At 44.9% G+C, this 19,332-nt stretch overlaps 1 protein-coding gene across 2 annotated transcripts; it reads left to right on the top strand.

Annotated features, from left to right (window-relative positions):
• The first annotated feature begins 6,614 nt into the window (after positions 1-6,614).
• NUDT7 (nudix hydrolase 7) lies at positions 6,615-18,585 on the top strand. 2 transcript variants are annotated; one of them, XM_038538250.1, is made up of 4 exons: positions 6,615-6,737; positions 8,703-8,856; positions 13,172-13,330; positions 17,860-18,585. In XM_038538250.1, the coding sequence occupies exons 1-4, from the start codon at positions 6,703-6,705 to the stop codon at positions 18,226-18,228; spliced, it is 717 nt and encodes a 238-aa protein (XP_038394178.1). In that variant the 5' UTR covers positions 6,615-6,702; the 3' UTR covers positions 18,229-18,585. The 2 variants fall into 2 exon arrangements, with proteins under 2 accessions (XP_038394178.1, XP_038394179.1); XM_038538251.1 differs by lacking the exons at positions 6,615-6,737; positions 8,703-8,856 and adding an exon at positions 10,358-10,507.
• The last annotated feature ends 747 nt before the right edge of the window (positions 18,586-19,332 follow it).

The following is a 19,332-nucleotide window of genomic DNA, read 5'->3' as shown; positions in this document are numbered from 1 at the left end:
TTGGTGGCCACTGCATTAGAGAACATTGAGATTCTTACCCTCATTGCAGAAAGTTTACATACAGCACTGCTAGAAGCATAACCCTCCACCACCAGATCCTTGAAATTGCTCCAAAACAGCCTGTGTCCTTTTCTGGCTTCCATTGAAGACCTCAAGCAATGACCAGCACCCTTCTTCCCTGACAACACTATTATGCAGCCATTTTAAGACAACATCTGGGTGACTCAGTTAGTTAAATGGCCTTTGGCTCAGGCCATGATCCCAGAGTCATGATCCCTGCATTGGGATATGGGGTGGTCCCTGCTCAGCAGGGAATCTGCTTCTCCCTTTCCCATTTCCCCACCCCCACTTGTGCTATCTCTCTCACTCTATCTCAAATAAATAAATAAAGTCTTAAAAAAAAAAAAAAAAAAAAGAACAGGACACCAGCCATGGGACAAACATGAAACCAGAGGCTAGCAGCAAATTGGTAGCATCTTCTCAAAAGACTTGTCCATCTGTCTCTCTGCCCACCGCAGTGTTTATTATGCGTTATATCAGGAGAGGTTGCATGCAGAGTGTCACTCCTACGGGCAGAGCACAGGTAGCATGGTTTCTGCTGAAGTGTCAAGAATGGGTTGAATAAGGCATCAAGATAGGTGAGTGGTAGAGTCTGGATTTGGGGAGGGATATGAGTTTCTTCCTCCCCCACCCACCTGTAAAGGCAAGAGAATTTAACCAGGGTTGAGTTGTGAGTTCTGGGTGGCCCAGGCCAAGGTGAGGACACAGGGTGAATTCCCTGTGGAGCAGAGGCTGTCTTCTTCTGCAGACACTGAGCTTCCTACATGCACTGGAAAGATCTTAAACCAATTTCACAACTAATTCACAAGCTAATTGGGACCAGACGGCTCCTCATTGTGGGGCACAGTCACGCCATTACATGCATCCTAGGCCGAGCGTTCATTTAGATTACAGATTTCCCAGCACACTTGTTACTGGTAATTAAACCTACTTGATGGTTCCATTACACAAAGAAACATGACAGTAAAGGAATCAAACATAACTAATCTTTATCTCATTTCTAGAGGGGCACAGAAATGAGAACCAACAATGATATAAAATAGACGAATTATGCACGCCCATCAGTTTTGTGTTTTTGCCAGCCTGGCTCACCGAAACACAGAGATTTTAAGACATCTTAATATGCAAGCATATATCTGTTTTATTGTTTCACAATGAAAATTAAACGTGGGTGAAAACACCATGAATTACTTTGAAAAATCACATTTGCAGTGCCTGGAAATAAATCCTCAGCAATTTATGTTTTTGTAATCTAGGACAGTTCTAAAAGCATTTCCCTGTAATCCCTACCTAACCTTTAATTCCTAGCCTACACCTGCTGCCAGAAATCCAGGGCTGCCTCAGGTCACTGACTTTTTGGCTCAGGTGCCTACCCAGACTTCTGGGCCAGGCTGATTTCCACCATTTTATTTTATTTCATTTTATTTTATTTTATTTCATTTTATTTTATTTTATTTTGTTATTTTATTTTATTTTATTTTTATTTTTATTTTATTTTCAGATTTAAATTCCACTTCTCCCCCTTTCAAAGCATATACTTATATCACAATTGCCCAAAGGTTAGGACACAAATGCAGATGCTTGGGCCCTGAGTCAGTATCCCTGAGGCCTCAGCTCAAGAACATACATGTTTAATCAGCCCCAGGAGATTCTTGTGCAGACTAAAGCTACTCACTACCATATTTGACACCAAACCCTCAAGAGCAAAGACCAATTGCTATGTATCTCTGCATCTCTAACATCCAACTCCATGCCTAGCCAAGAATGGGCACTTCACCAGGGAATGTACTGAACCAAACTCATAAACTCTTTTCTTTTCAATGGGTCTTAAAAAGAAAAATAGAAAAAAAAAAAAAAAAAAAAAAAGCAAGGACTGCATCATGTAGGAATCTCTTTATAGCCAATTCACCTCAACGCTTGCTGAGAAATGCATGATCCTTGGTGAGTTTTACACCGAGAGAAGGACCTGTGGGGTGGGATTTGGGGGCACTGAGGTGTCCATGCAGCATCCTTGCCCAGATGACTTTGATGCCGAGGACCCCTAACACATAGAGAAATTCGTCTTTAACCCTAGTCCTTGGGATGCCTGGGTGGCTCAGTGGTTAAGCGGCTGCCTTTAGCTCGGGTCATGACCTTAGGGTCCTGGGATTGAGTCCCACATCGGGGTTCCCACAGGGAGCCTGCTTCTCCCTCTGCCTGTGCCTCTGCCTCTCTCTGTGGGTCTCTCATGAATAAAGAAATAAAATCTTAAAAAAAAAAAAAAAAACCTAGTCCTCAAAGAACTCCCTCTCCTTAAAAGAGGGGAAGGCTATGGCTCCTTAATTCCATCTGATTTGGGGGTGAGGGAGAGTTGATGGAGGATGGGGCTGTGAGCTTGCAGGGTGAGAGGGGGAAGCATGCGTCTGCTTGGCAAATGCCCCACCCAGCAGTGGTAGCCAGTACACTCTGATGTGTCTATGAGACTTAATCTAAAGCCCTCCCCTGGGGATCCCTGGGTGGCTCAGTGGTTTAGCTCCTGCCTTTGGCCCAGAGTGCGATCCTGGTCCTGCATCAGGCTCCCAGCATGGAGCCTGCTTCTCCCTCCTCCTGTGTCTCTGCCTCTCTCTCTCTATCATGAATAAATAAATAAAATCTTTAAAAAAAAAAATAAAAAAATAAAGCCCTCCCCTATGACTTCCCTCCAAGAGTTTGGAGATCCTCCTGCAAACTGAGGGAGTGGGGATCCCTGGGTGGCGCAGTGGTTTAGTGACTGCCTTTGGCCCAGGGCGCGATCCTGGAGACCTGGGATCGAATCCCATGTTGGGCTCCCGGTGCATGGAGCCTGCTTCTCCCTCTGCCTATGTCTCTGCCTCTCTCTCTCTCTGTGACTATCATAAATAAATAAAAGTTTTAAAAAAATAAATAAAAAATAAAAATTAAAAAAAAAAACTGAGGGAGTGGAGGAAACTTGGATTTCCTAGGAAAATAATGCCTAGTGCTATGTGTTCCCTAGTGTCTCACCTGCTCTCCGCAGCCTATCTAGGCCCCAGGGCCTATGCCAAGAGAGAATTCATCATTTGCTGCTGGTCCTCGCTCCCCAGAGCAGTTAGCCCTTTTTCCACGATTAAAGCACTAATCTGGCATTAAGGCTAATTGTTTGTTATAGGTCTTTTCCCCAGATGTTCTTTGTTCCTGAAGGCTGACTGGTATTTTCTTATCTCTGTACCACCCCAGCTGGCCATGAGGTGCTGCTCAAATAAAGTTTCCAGGTGGGTAGACTTCAGATAAGGCCCCTCCTGCCCCCTGGGATGTGCTTCTTTAACGAAACTGCACCAGTGAGGTGTTAGCTTTGCAGGCTGGCCTGAACCTTGTCACAGCTTTGCTTCTCTTTAACATGGTTTCCAGAATTATGTTACTACCAACAAGTCTGTGTGCAAAAACTACAGAGACAAGTCACTTCCCCTAAAAGACATTGCCAGTTTAACCTTGAAGCCTGTTTTGTTTTGCAGGTGCAGATATATGCACACACCTCATACATATATAATCTTATTATGATACATTTCACCTTGTGATGCTCTCTGTGCTATGGCTTCCAGCCTTACAAAAGCCATAAGAACTGAGTTTTTTACAACAGTATTTCTGATCTTGAAAGAAGAAACTGTGCATATAGCCTTGGTGCACCTCGGGATGCCATGTTATACTTTAAAGCAACCCAAACTCCTGTTACCTTCTGACTTTCTGATGCTGAGAGTATGTGAATTTTTCTGAAGGTTTAAAGCATCTTTTTCTGCTCCTTGGGCCCAGACTTTTGGAAGAGCCCTCTGATCACCTCCGGTCTCTCCCCACTTTCATTCCATTCCCATCTTGCTTCCACAGAGATCTTCTTGGAAACCCTGACCTGTTATTCCTCTCCCTTTAGGAAGAAGTTCAACTTCCATTTTGCTTTGGCTTCCAAACCTTTTTATGTCTTCCCAGAGCTACACTCTGCAAAATGTCCCTTTTCGCTCCAACTGTGCTATACTGCCTCCCCGTCTGAACAAGACTCTTCACCCAAGCTTGGCTTCTGCTGTTCCCTCTGCCCAAGAACGTCGACTTCCCACCTTGGCCTTTTGAAATCCCACGTATCTCTCAAATGCCACTAGAGTGCCAGAGCTGTAGCTCAGTGGATGAGATCAAAACCTGGCTCTTCCATTTACCTTCTGTGTGACCATGAGGAAGGCACTCCAGCGTGCTCATCTTCACAATGATCCAATCAAAGGATATCTAAAAGAAGAGCAAATAAAATCCTCAATGATTTTTCAGCCTTCAACTTAATCCTCTGAATCACTCTCCTATCTATTTTCATATAGAGCTGAGAACACACTGTGCATTATGAGAGCTGAGGATCATGTTTATTATCACCCCCAATAGACCAGGAACCCTTAGAGATCAAGGGGCCCCATCTTAGACATGGCTAGCATGCAGTTGCTACTCAATGGATATTGGATGAGGGGCTTGATTTATCTCCTCATTTATAATCAGACTCACATAATTCAAAGGTCAGTTGCCTCTGAGAGGTGATGTCAAAATAAATGAACACAGAGGTCAGAACCAGCTAATCTTTAACCCTAGCAGTGTGACATAACACAAGACACGTCGTTATTTCCTAATCTGGAAAGTGAGGATAGTAATAGCTCTAGAGAAATTACTTTGTGCAGTTGCTCAAACTAAGTTTGCTAATGTAGGTGCAAGTGCCGTGAACATTGTTATTTGGATGTCATCAAGCTTTTAGTTTGGGTTCTCCCAGCCTTGCCAAGGACTGGCCAGGTGAACATCTGAGACCTGAGTAGTTTTAAAGGTCTTAGGAACTGTAGCTCAGCTGTCCCATGATTGAGGGCCACAGTGTGACTTTCATGGAGATCAGGCAACCAGGTTTTTATGGACCCCTTCCTCCATAAAATGATAATGAAATAATTCTATTTTATGACTGCATTCATATAAAGAAGGGTATAACTCAGGCTGGATTCATTATTTCATGTTGCCTATTATTATATTTTCTTCTTCTGATTTTAAAGATGATTTATTCATTTGAGAGAGAGAGCACCAGGGGGGAGGTAGGGGCAGAGGAGAGGGAGAAGCAGACTCCTCGCTGAGCAGGGAGCTCCATGCCACAGATCCCAGGACCCTGGGATTATGACCTGAGCCTGAGTTGAAGGCAGATGCTTAACTGACTAAGCCACACAGGTGCCCCTCTTCTTTTTATGTTTTGTAATTTTATTTTTTTTAAGATTTTTATTTATTCATGAGACACACAGAGAGAGGCAGAGACATGAGCAGAGGGAGAAGCAGGCTCTATGCAGGGAGCCTGATGTGGGACTCGATCCCAGCACTCCGGGATCACGACCTGAGCCAAAGGCAGACGCTCAACCACAGAGCACCCAGGTGTTCCTTCTTTTGATTTTTAAAAGAATATAAGTTGGAACATTTTTGTGAAGCCCCAAGTTACTGTGGACTCCAGGCATTGTACCTCCTCCTGAGCCTGTGCCCCATGGAGAAGTCAACCTGGCTTTCAGTCTTTGAAGTCTGGGGTCTTACAAGTATCAGCTCAAACCAGGCTCCCCTCCAACTGCCTCTCCTCCAGCCACTTCTGCGGTCTTCGCACAAACTTATTCTTCTTCTTGTAACTCCTCTGTCTCTTTCCTTTATTTATTTTCCACACATACCTTAGAGTAGCTCCCCAATGATCACACTCCCTTACAGCACAGATTGCTGGGCCCTATCCCCAGTTTCTGACTCAACAGCTCTGGGGTGAGCCCCAGAATCTACACTTTTAACAGCACCACATGATGCTCATGCTCTGAGGACCACACCTAGAGCACATGCACACCTGCTTTCTCCTTCCTTTCCTTTCCCCTTTCCTTTCCTTTCCCCTTTCCTTTCCTTTCTCCTTTCCTTTCCCCTTTCCTTTTCTTTCTCTCTTTCTTTTCTTTTCTTTCTTTCTGATTTTATGTATTCGTGAGAGACACACAGAGAGAGGCGGAGACATAGGCAGAGGGAGAAGCTCCCTCTGGGGAGCCTGAGCACAGCTGCTTTCCTCCCCATTTCCGTGGTCTCTGGTAAGCCTTCTCTGACCTGGTTCACCCACGTTTCTCCCTGTTTCTCCCTCATATATTCGTCAAGGACTAAAGGCCTCTGCTTTATCTATGCACTTGTTTCATCCATGTCTCCCTCCCTCTCTCTCTCCCACTTGCCTGTAGGCTCCGCGTGTCTTTTTGCTAGGTGGGATCTGCGCCCTGCTAGCACAGAGGAAACATGCGCAGACGGCTGCTCAGAAAACGAGCCAATTTAACCTCCCAGCAACAGTGAATGCAGGTGTCAAATCCTCTGAACTCACCAGCACTGCATTTGTACGTTCTTTCCTCTTCCCTTTTTTTTTTTTTTTTTTTTACAAGGACCAACCTCAGAATTCTTTTCCCTTCTGAAGAAGCGGGGCAGAAACCGCTTTGCAAACCCGCGAAGAGCCTGGCCCTAAGCCCCGCCCGGCGGCCGCAGGCCCCGCCCCCGTTCCCGCCCCAGGCCCCAGGCCCCGCCCCCGCCCGCCCCAGGCCGCGGCTGCTCTGCGCATGCCCACCGGCTGAGCGCTTCCGAGGCGTCTCCATCCGAAAGCAAACTTTTGCCTGCGGGATGTCCGGACCTAGTCGGTCCCCGGAGCCGGCCAGGTAAAACCTCCCCCGCCCTGGGCACGCGGAGCGCCGGAGCGCCGTGCGGGGCCTCTCTGCCGGGGCCTCCTGCCGAGCGCACCTGCCCCCGCGGAGCCCGGCTCGGAGCGCCCGCCTACCTGGCCGGCCGGGCCCGGCGCCTTGGCACCTCCCCGCGCGAGGCGGGCGGGCCTCGGCCCGTGGGCTCGCCTCCAGCCTCCCGGGTTCGCGCCCGTTCCCCACGGGCAGAGCGCTGCCGCCTGCCCAGAGGCCGGCCCTCTTCATCCCAGGGCCGCTGCGGACCCTGACGCCGGGAAGCATGGGCGCGCCCCGGCAGCTCAGGGTTCGGGCCCCCGTGGTGACCGTGGGTCTCGGTTACCTAACCTGACCCGCCTGGGCCCCGAGCAAGGCCTCGTCTGGCGGGACCGTCGCGAGGCTGGGAAGAGAAGCGTGGAAAGTGCACCGGGGGAGCGCATGCAGGGCGCCTGCTGCGGGGGGGCCGTGTGGGGTCCTTCCAGGGACCAGCCCCAAACGTGGACAGACGCACTCTCGCCACTGCTGCCGCCCCTGGTTGGTTCTGGGAGAGCCTCTAAAGCCGAGGTTGGTCCGGGGCGGGGGTCCTCCGGCGGCCTGCGTGCCTGGGATGCACTCCCCCCAGAACGCCCTCCAGGGCCACCTAATGCTGGAGACATTTATGGCGGTAGTTGCCGTTGCACTGGGCGCTGGCCGGGTGCCAGCCACGGTATATGCCATCAGTGTCACTCCCGGCTCACAAATATCTTCAAGCATGTCACAGATGCGGAAAGCAAGGCTTGGGGAGGTCATTCCTAAACACTTGAAAACCACTGCTGCCTTGACTTACATACCTCATTTTGCCCACGATGTAAAAACTGCCTTTCCCAGCGGAAAGTTAAAACCAAACGGTTAGTTTCTAGGCCTGGCATAACAAACTACCACAAGCTTGATGGCTTAAAACAACGGAAATTTATCTCCCAATGTTCTGAAGGCTGGACATCCGAAATTTCCTGCCTCTTGCAACTTCTGATGGATCTTAACGTTCCTGAGCTTGTGGCAACATCACTCCAATCTCTGTGTCTTCACCTTGCCCTCTTCCCTATGTGTGTGTCTACGACCTCTCCTTTTTACAAGGTTGCTAATCACTGGATTTAGAGCCCACCCTAACTCCAGGATGATTTCATCTCAAGATCCATAACTACATCTGCAAAGATACTATTTCCAAATAAAGTCACATTCTGAGCCTTCTGGGTGACATGAATTTGGGGAGACACTATTTAAACTACTACACAAACCAGCCACAAAAGACACCAGTCGAAAGGACCGAAACATTCAGGGTCATGAACTCAAGGCACCCAGTGTTTGTTATAAATCCAGATACTTTGCACATTGTCCTCAAAGTGGGTTACCCTGGCCCACAGGATCAGCATCACTATTGCTTGGGAGTTTGATGCTAACTTCCAGGCCCCACCCCAAACTTCCTGAGTCACAGTTTTGGGGTGGGCCCAGCCCTCTGGGTGAATCTGCTGCCACTAAAGTTTGGGAACCACTGTTACAAGGCAACTGAAGACGAAAGGGTTTGATAATATAAGAGAAAGTCCTTAACCTGACAGTTGTGTAACCTTACAATGACTTGTTTACCGACACTGCCTTACTGGAATATAATTAAGAATTCAACATTTAACTAGGGCATTGTTGAAAGAATATTTTACCATAATTTCTATTTAAGTTTCAAAGTGAACTTGTGTACTAAACTGTATTCTTAGTTTTTTATTTTTTTTATTTTTTTGCTCATCTTATCTTGCCAACAGTCATGTGATTTGTGTGTTGTTATTTCTGCTGTGTTCCTGGAAAATACAATGAGAGTCAGAAATGGTAAGCTCCAAGATACACAATGAAACAGAAACATAGGACTAGGAGCTTTTTATCATAACTCTGGTTACTAAAATATTTGGTTTGTTTCCATTTTAGACACAGTTTGATGGATGAAGCTAAGGCTCGCTTAAAAAAGCATGATGTTGGGACCAAATATTCTCACTTGTCGTCTAACAAATTTTCTGTCCTTTTACCATTGTTGGTAAAAGAAGGAAAACTCTACCTGTTGTTCACCCTCCGGTCAGAGAAGGTAGGTGACAAAAAGTTCCAGGACATTTGAAAACCCCACAACAATTTGTCACTTGCACACATTTTGAGACCATGCATTCTCAAATGGACTTTCAAGATTTGTGATGTTCAGGGGTACAAGAAGCCACAGGATAACAAGGCATTTTTTGGAGAAGTTTTTTTAAAAAATAAGTAATTTAGCTAGCAAGTAATTTGAAATACTTTTAGACCAGGGTTTCTTAATCTTGGTGCTATTGGCATTTGGGCTGGATAATTTTTTTTATTGTGTGAGCTATTCTGTGCATAATGAGATGTTTAGCATCACCCTGGGCTTTACCCACTAGGTGCCAGTAATACACACACACACACACACACACACACCCCTTGTGACAACCACAGGGGTCTCCAGATATCCCTGTCCTGGCAGGGGTGGGGGATGGGTACAACTGCTGCCACCAACAGCCACTGTTTTAGACTCCCACCCAGGTTATAATATGAAAATTCTAGAGCACAGAAATTAACAGCCTAGGCCCTGAAGCTGGCTGCCTGTGTTTGAACGCAGGCTCACTCCTTGCCAGCTCTGTGATTTTGTTCTAATTATTTGCCCTCTCTGTGCTGCAGTCTCCTTACCTGCAAAATGCAGACAAAACGCTAGCACTTGCTTCATAAGGCTACTATGAAGATTTTCCAGGGAAACAAATGCAAAGCAACTAAACTGGCCCCAGCACATGGCAAGGATGCAGTAAGCTTCAGCCGCCATCACTATTGCTGTTGGCAGACATGGCCTGAGGTTTTCAGATAAACTATTCTAACTTTAAAGAAATGTTGGGCTGGGAATGGAGCTTCCCTGGGTACACCCCTGGATATAGTCATTCTCCTTTGCTGTTGGGGTGCTTCTGAGGAAAAGTTGGGGAAGCAGTAACTTCAGAGTTATCCAAGTACAAAAAATGAAACTGGGCCATACAGCATGGCTTCAAAGCAGAACAATGAATAGTATCCTCTCAGGGGGGAAAAGAAAGCTGAGGAATCAGCTGAAGTTTTCTGGGTTTGAGATCAGACTCGTGTGAATTCTTTTGGGTCTGGGTCAGGTAACAATCACATAAACACAGGAGGTAAGAAAGTCCAGATTCCAACAGGAGATACCTAGCTGGGAGCCAGGGGACCTGGGTCTGTTCTCAGTTTTGCCAAAGAGCAGAGGAGAAGCACTTCAATATATTTTTCGAACCATCAGACAAATAATAATGTAGACAGTTGAGGCAAGACCAAAATGGATCTCAGGTTACTACTTCATCCAGAGAGCTTTGCCTGTTGATTATTATGCGAGAATCATCTTACACCATAAACTCTGGTGTGCAAAGATCACGTTTAAAAAAAAAAGTATTAAAAAATTTTTTAAAATTAATTAATTAAAAGTATTTAAATCTAATTAGATCTGATTCTACCCCTGTCTCATTCTAGGGGCAAGAAATTCCCTCCCAGGCTTTACTGGAGCTGCACAGCTCCCTGGAGTCGCACAAGTAGAGAAGGGGAAGGGGTGCCTGTCCCCAGTCCCTCCTGCTTTAGCATGGGCTCTCCTACCAACTCTGGAACCTAGAACAAAGTTTTTAATCTCTATGAGTCTCTGTTTTCTCATTCCTAAAATGGGATTGAAAACAGTGCCTAATGTTATGAAGGTAAAGAATCCTCCGTATTCTCCTGCCGCTCAGAGACTAGAGAGACAGCAGCAGAGCATACCGTCAGCTCCGGAGCCTCTCCGCCTAAGACTCCAATCTCCTTCCCTATCCTTCCTTAGCATCTTCCACCTACCCTCCCCTCCCCTCCTCTCTCCTCCCCTCCTCTCCCCCATTCTACTTGTCTTTCCTTTCCTCCCTCTCCCCCCAGCTTGCTAGGGCTTGAAACAGGCAAAAGAAAATGCAAGAACAAAACATAGATTTAAGTTTTGGGAAATTAGGGATCCCTGGGTGGCGCAGCGGTTTAGCGCCTGCCTTTGGCCCAGGGCGCGATCCTAGAGACCTGGGATCGAATCCCACATCGGACTCCTGGTGCATGGAGCCTGCTTCTCCCTCTGCCTGTGTCTCTGCCTCTCTCTCTCTCTGTCTCTGTGTGACTATCATAAATAAATAAAAATTAAAAAAAAAAAGTTTTGGGAAATTAGCCTACAACCTTACTGGCTTCTAAATAGATTTCCATAAAGGTTTTATTTAATAAAAATTTTTATGCCGTTAAAAAGAAAGATTAAAAACGTCTGTACTTAAGGCCCTTTTTGGCACTGACAGTTATGAATAATCATTTTTATGAATGTGTCTATTTTCTTCAAAACAGCATAGCATTTTCTTAATAGTATTTGAAATAGCCATCCCATCAGGTCTGTATTTCTGTCGAGCCTGCTGACTCCCCATAGGTGCCTTCTGCCACGAATGCTCTGGTGCTCCATGTGCTACAATAGAATACTTTTTTTCAGAGGTGATGTAACAGTAGGTTTGTTTCTTAAAAATTTGGGTAGTCAGTAGTCGAGATTGTAGAAACCTATCCCTCAACCTTGTTTTCACCAACTCTCGTAACTGTAATTGATGTGAAGATGTGTGTGATTCCTACGTCCTGTAGCAATTCCTGCAGTGTTCTTGATACATTAGCAGAGAGTTACTTTAAAATGTTATCTTTTGTTTTTTTAAAAAAGCTTGCTTAAATGGGACTTTAAATTCTAGAGCACTACAGAATTTATAACAGCATCTAGTTTATTCTTACATAGATATATTGGCCCTGGTGCTAAAAATGCCAGTGAGATCTCTTGATTTAGCTTCTAAACATCAAGAACTGACCTTACAAGGTCTCATTAATAAATATTTCACATTGGCCAGACCCTGTGCCATGAACTTCAGCCATCAGCCTATGTGACTGGCTCTGTGACCTTGGGAGATATACAGGGACATTACCCCTGTGTCATCCCATTGAGAAGAGGCCCACCTGGACTCCTGCTGAGCCTGAGGCCTTATGGCAATTCAATAGAAAGGATGGTGGGCACCAGGCAGGAGTGAAGTCAATAAAGTTGGGTTATATTTGTTGTAACCCAACCCAAAGATGGAGGATGCTACAAATGGAGCCACAGTTCTTCTAAAGTCAGGAAGGCATGGAATCAAGAGTGGAGATGGAAGGGGCAGTGTAGGGAGAAGAGACTTCTGTTCCCTTGCATGCATGCACAGAGATACAGAGGTGCCGATGTGTCCATGCTAATGGCTCAAGTAGCGGTCACATTACCTGCCTTTTAGTAGGCCTTAATGCATGTATGGTATGCTGGTTAAGAGCATGGGATGGAGAGTTAAAACACTGGTGTACATTCTGGCTCTACTACATATATAACCCTTGTGTGACCCTGGTCAGGTTTTGTTTTATTTTGTTTTTTGTTTTTAACTCTTTTGAGCTTCAGTTCCCTTGTCAAAAGAGGAAATGGTAATAGTGTAACAGTAGCTTCTATATCCATCAACGGATGGATGGATAACAAATACATGATATACATGGCATAGGTAAATCCATAGAGATAGAAAGTAGGGGCAAGGAAGCGGGAGGTTGGGGAGCAAGTACAGGGTGAAGAAGATGTTCTGGAACTAGACAGTGGTAGTGGTTGTACAGCATCATGAATGTATTAAATGTCACTGAGTGGTTCACTTTAAAATGGTTCATTTTAGGGGCACCTGGGTGGCTCAGTCAGTAAAGCATCTGTCTCTTGATTTTGGCTCAAGTTGTGATCTCAGGGTCATGAGATGGAGCCCCTTGTCAGGCTTTGAGCTCAGCAGAGTCTACTTAAGATTCTCTCCTTCTCCCTCTGCTCTCCCTGTCCCCCTGCTGCTCACACTCTCTCTCTCTAAAAAATTAAACATATGGTTCATTTTATGTTATATAAATTTCACCTCAATTAAAAAATAAATGCTTTTTAAAAATAACAGCATACGGACCTGTTCTAAGGGCTAAGTGGAAAAGCTTCTTGTGAAGAAGCACGCCTGGAGCAGGGTAAGCATCCAGTAAAGGCTGTCTATTGATAACATTGCCCTTTTTATTATACTTCCTTTTGGCTCCCACCTCCCCCCCATTAAGCATAGATCTGTTTCGTGTGCTTGGTATCTTTTAGGGGCAAGTAGAAAAAAATTACAAGTGAAGGAAGTTCTCAAAGCTCATTTTTAAAGAGGATTCAAGTAAAAAATTTTTGGGGAGGGGGTGTTCTTATTCCCCCCCCTTATTACCCCCAGTGTGGGAGTGGTCTCTGGCACAAAATAGGTCAGTAAATACTTGTTGAATGAGTCAACTGGAATCCTGCATCACAGCTCTGTTCTTTCACTATCCAGCTAAGAAGGTCACCTGGAGAAGTTTGTTTCCCCGGAGGCAAGTGTGAACCTACAGATGTGGATGATGTGGCCACAGCTCTCCGGGAAGCCCAGGAAGAAGTAGGGCTACATCCTCATCAGGTGGAGGTTGTCTGCTGCCTGGTGCCGTATCTGTTTGACGTAAGTGGTAGAGTGGAACTGGATTGCTTACACTGTCATGAGCCCCTGGTGGATCCATGATTGTCAGCATTCCGTGTATGGGCAAGCATGACCCTTGACAGATGGAGCCCAGAGACAGATTCTCATGTAGACTCTGCCCCTTGTCAGTCAAGTGGCCTTGGGCAAGCCCCCTTTCCCTTTGGAGCCCCTCTTTGCCCATCCAGAAATGAAAGGTTCGAACTCCATCTCTGAAAGTGGATCTCTAGAATCCTGCAGGTGCTTCGGGATTCTTTCTTTAACATTCAATTTACACTTTTTTTTTTTTGCCAGTATACATTTTTTTTGAGAATTCAGTTGAAAAAATAATCATGCCCTTGAGCATGCTGTGTTCCAAACTTTAGCCTCTTGGAAGCCACTAGTGTCTTACCTTTGTCCTAAATATACATATTTTTATACATACCATGGAATCAAGCTTATCCATATCACATTAATAGAGAAGTACCCTGAGATCACTAGGCAAGCTGTTTAAGAACTATTACTATTTGTAACTACATTTCTGTGTGAATCAGGACTTCCTTGATTGTATACATAAAAAACAAACATGAAAGGAGTAAAATGAATTCTGGGGCTGATATACCCAGATCTTACTGCACATGAACTTTCAACTGTTGCATTAATGGACTTTAGAAGGAGTAAATGTTGTAAATTTGTACTTGGATGACAGCATTATTTTATTGGTTTAAAATTTCTAATATAAACTTGTAATGTTAGCATAGTTACAAATTTACAGAAAAGTTGCAAAGATACTATGGAGGGTTCATGTATCCCGCACCCAGTTCCTCCCATTGTCAACATCTCACATCACTGGTGTATGTTTGTTACAACTAAGAAACCAATGTTAATACACTGTTATTACCTAAACTCCAGACTTTATTTGCCTTCTACTAATTTTTCTACTAATGTCCTCTTTTCTGTCCTGGATCTCATCTAGGATACCATAGTGTTTTTGGTTGTCACGGCTCTTTAGTCTCTGGTCTGTGACAGTGTCTCAGACTTTCCTTATTCTCGTGACCTTGACACTTCTGAGGTGCACTGCTCAGGTATGTTGTAGAATGCCTCTCCATTTGGATTTACCTGATATTTTCCTCGGTTAAGCTAGGGTTATAGGTTTGGGAGAAGACTACCACAGAGGTGAAGTGCTCTAATCCCATATTGAAGGTAGGTATAAACTGTGTGCTTTATATACATTGGGCTTTCAGGTACGTTTTTATTTCAGGAGGAGAGTCCCACTGATGCATAACAATGAGAAAAACAGTGAGTCAGACCATCCTTTATGTTCCATTTGGCTTAAAGTCTCGGTGGTACAGTCTTATGACGATCAGTGATGCTGAGACATCGATCTTAATCAGGCCCATTTTGAAAACAGAAAGGTCACCACTCAAAGGAGATTTTGTTCAGAAGAAGTTAATGGCCTCTCAAATAAATGCTTCCTAAATGAGAGGGGAAAGCATGGGATTAGGACAAGAAATGTATCAATTACTTCCTAGGCAACTAAGTTTTCTAATGGGAACCCCTTCCACTCAACGTCTACAAATCCCCCAGCCTAAAGGGGGGATTTATTTTAAAACTCTATTGACAGATTGAACCCTAATGGTAAAAAAGTTCCCAAAGTGAGAGTAACTCAGTTTCCAAGGCTCCTGGGAACTACTGAGTTCTGCCTATGAGGGGTAAGAATACGACTGTCTTCACAGGAGAATGTTGGGTCTTCAGGAGATTTTGGTGGGCCAGATGCTCCTAAAGCCAGAGATTTCTAAAATGACCTCCTCTTGATATAATAATGCCAATCACATTATCAAGAAATTAGGACGAACAAAGGCTTTCAAGAAAGATGTCCTGTGTTTGGAAGTGCTGGCGAGGGTTGTTTTGTTCTTTGGGACCTTGCAAATCTTTTAAACGTAGTGTAAAACTACCATTTATTAAACACAAGCAGAATCTAACTCAGTGATTCTTACTTAGAGCTGATTTTGCCCCCGGGGTACATGGCGATGTCTGGAGGTGTTTTTGGGAGTCAGAGCTAGAGAGGGTGCTGTTGGCTGTTTCCCACCTCCTTTGTTAATCCTTCAAGGCAGGCTATGGCCTTCCAAGCCCACTCCAGGTGTCCTGCCATACATGTATGTGCTTCTCTTTGCAACAGCCTCGGGAGACATTTCTCCCTTTTCTCTTTAGAAGCCACAAACCCATACATTTCCACGCATTCTCCTTCACTTTGCCACCTCTGCAGCTTCAGCTCCTGTAAGCATTTTGGTGCCTTTCAGTGGCATTTCCTTTCCCGAGAATGTTTCTAAGTGCATGTGGCTTCTTCCAGGAGCTGGAAACATGCCTTATCCCTGCTGCCACGGCAGGAGACAGTCTCCATGGGATTTCAGCTCAGCAAGTGGTCAAAATTCAGTCTTTCCTTTGTCTTAGCATGTCTGCCGTGCACGCACCATCCTTTTTTCCTTCTAAGGCAGACACCTGTGTTTTGGGAACTATGTGTCCAGAGATTCTGGTTCATCCACAGATTTCCAAAGTCTTTCTGACTTTCTAAGCTAGAGCCGTGTTGAAAATGCCTGACTTCCCAGCAGAAACATTCAGTATAACAACATTACCTCCCTTTGTGGCTTTGATTCCCCCACCACACACACCAGTTATTTCCTTAGACTCAGACATGTGAGTCCAAGGGCCAGCACTGCCACGCTAAGTTGCTTGTCCATACCTGTGCCTAGCAGTTTGGCCCTTCCAGTAAGGGTGAGTTTGTGCTCCTAGCTCAGCCCTCAGGAAGAGCTTGAATCCGAGCTGCAGCTGAGAACTCTCCACTGCAGTATGTAAGCCATGTGCAAGGCTGATGTGTCATCTCTGAGATAATGGTGACATTTGTGTCTTCATAGCATTTAAGCACTATGCTCTAGTGTGTGGACAGCAGCCGGTGAATCCTGGTTTCTACCAAGTCTTACGTGGCCATGACCTTGAACAGGTTGCCTCAAGTCTGCTGTTAGGGCTTCTTCAAGTTCAGACATGTTGTGAAGAAGCAGGGAGAGGGTGCTGGGTACTAGACAGGGCCCCAGAAGCTGTGGGTCACTTCATGGTGATAGCAACCACAAATGCACGTTGAACGAACACTGCAGGTTCTGTTCAGAAGCCATCATATCCCTCTTACTGTGTTTCTGAAAGTTCTCACCTGCAGCTTTCCACCCTTCCTTGCTCACTGAGAGCCTGGAGGGCCTGAGAATGGTCTTGGCTGGGCAGGCCTTCACCAGTGACTGTGCTGAGGGGCATGACAGCCTAGCTCTGCACCGTGCTTTACACCTGGATGCCCCGCAGCACCCTCGCCTGGCCTCCTCCCTACCTCAGGCTTTGTCCTGGGAGCACTTCCTTAAGAAATCACTTGCATCTGAGTGTTCCCTACCTCCCAGAGACTGCTTCTGGGGAACCTGTGGCCAAAGAGGCCAAGCATTCACCCAGGGCCATGTGTTGTTCACTGATGATAGAATGCTGTTTCTGCCTCGGGGCCCCTTAGGATCCCAGATCTCCCACCCCAAGGACAGCTAAAGTCTACACTCCTGGTCCAGATACTGACTTTCACCATGAATTCAGTTAATGGTCTGACTCATTACTGCTCTTAAACATGCTTCAGCTGTCACAGCCCTGAGAATTTTCCATGGACCTCTTTATCCTGCTCTAATATCCCAGCTTCACAAGGTATCCCTGGCTTTTCCCAGCTACTTTCTCTTGGAATGCCCACCCCGCCCCTAACTCCAGATTCTTCTCACTTTCCATTTCAAGTTTATGCAGCTCTTCTCTTATGATGCAGCTCCTACACTAAACCCCAGGCCTCACCCTGGAGATTTCCCAGCAGGTCTTTCACTTAACAATACCCTGCATTCATTTGCAAGCAATTGTGGTTATAAATAGAAATCCTTCTCCACATATAAACATCTGTTATGTAAAATAGTTAATATATAATGATAAATGTAGTTTCCCATAATTGGGTATATGACACAGTTAATATTGTCACTTTTCTATTAATAAGATGGCACATCCTTATCTGTCCTGATGGGGAAAGGTGTCTATCTCATGCATTCTGAGGGCCGCAGAGTATCCTGTAGATACACTCATAACTGACCGACCCTGAATGTCCATCAGTGGAGGAGTGATAACTTTATAGTTTGGGACTATTGCAAATGATGCTTCAGTCTTGTATCTTTTCTCACTGGTAGAAATTTATCATACAGATATATTTACACAAATGCGGTTGCTAGGTCTAAGGGACCATGTTTTTATAATATTGTCAGATTGCCCTTCTGAAAGATTATACCAGTATGTTCACAAAAGATACCATTTTCAGACTTGTCTCATAGACACTGCGTCAGGTAGGGGTGAGACTACCCCCATTTCAAAGGGGATATGACGTTCACCTCTGGAGCAAATTCTTGCTCCTTCCCTACCCACCTTGTGTAATTGACTGCTTTGCACTGTTTTCTTAATCTGCGTATTTTGTTTTCTGCTTTTAGAGAGATACATTGATAACCCCGGTTGTAGGATTTATAGACCACAACTTCCAGGCCCAGCCTAATCCCGATGAAGTTAAGAGCGTGTTTTTGGTGCCTCTAGAATATTTCCTACATCCGCATGTCTACCACCAGAGCTACCTGACACATAGTGATCATCATGTTGTTATTCATTGCTTTGAGTACACAAACCCTGAAGATGGTGTCACTTACCAAGTCAAGGGAGTAACTGCAAAACTAGCCCTGTTCCTTGCCTTAATTATTTTGGGGAGAAAACCCATCTTTGAAATGGAGTTTAATCTCAATGACCTAATTTCATCCTCTGAAGAGAATTTCCTGAAACTTCATAAACATGCTACAAGCAAGTTGTGATTTGTGAGACCACCACCCAAATAACTAAGAGGATTTTGTGGGTGCTGATCCAGAAGAACAACAACAATGCAAGCTATTGGAATTTGACAGGTGCAGCTCTTTTTCCTGCAATATGAAGACCAAAAACCTTGACTTTTTCCCTACTTGCCTTGTATTAGCTGAAAGAGCAAAAAGTCTTTCAAAAGTGGAAAAATGTGTTCAAAGTGTTGCATCATTTCACCCACAACATGTCAGTATTTGTTCTACACATGTAAGGAAAGGTATCTGGCACAAAGTAGGCACTTAATAAATATTTGCTGAGAATAAAATTAAAATAAATAAATAAATAAATAAATAAATATTTGCTGAATATATGAATGACCCTGTGGCATTTATTTTATTCAAGAGAGGTAATATCTCTTTCTGTCTGTTGTTACATGTGACTAGAAACTTCTGGCTGGCCATTAGGATCTATCCACCTTTTCCTCCCTGGCAGTAGAGTCGAAGCTAAGTTCCTATCTCCCCAGGAAGAAACTGCATTACCCAGGATCCCCTGCAGTTAAATGTGTCTCTGGAACTTAATTTGGGCCAATGGGATGTGAGTAAAATTTGCTCTTGCAGGTCATCTCTTAAGTGAAGAGGTAAGCCAGCTTCCTTGGACTCTCCCTTTTCCAGGAGCTGCAACATGGATTTATCTGCAAACCAGCCTTGACCGTACAAGTGAGGACAATTCCTAGGGGGATGGCAGGACTCAAAGGTGGTAGGAGTTTGGATCTCTAAATGACTCTGGAGTAAAGCAAACTGCCACCCTGCATTGTTCACTTGGTCTTCTTATGTGAGAGAAGAATAAAATTCTGTCACTTTTCTGCCACCGTTATTTGGAGTCATTTTATTAGAGCAGAGCAACAGCTCTGCTAAATAATAAACCATAACACTTGAAAATGGCTAGATGGCTATTTACCCAAACTTGAAGTGTTGCCAGCAATTAGAATTTGGGATGATTCTGACATTTAACACATGTGTCTGTGACATGCACAAGACACCCATGGGTGTTGGTAGGTTTAGTAGTCATCATCCAGAGCAACTGAAACAAAGGAATTTAAGAGGCCCACGTGCCCACCAATT

Source organism: Canis lupus, chromosome 5, assembly GCF_011100685.1.
Source record: "Canis lupus familiaris isolate Mischka breed German Shepherd chromosome 5, alternate assembly UU_Cfam_GSD_1.0, whole genome shotgun sequence".
NCBI classification, from domain to species: Eukaryota; Metazoa; Chordata; class Mammalia; order Carnivora; family Canidae; genus Canis; species Canis lupus.
The sequence above is the reverse complement of the archived record's forward strand: the minus strand, read 5'-3'. Positions and strand labels throughout refer to the sequence as shown.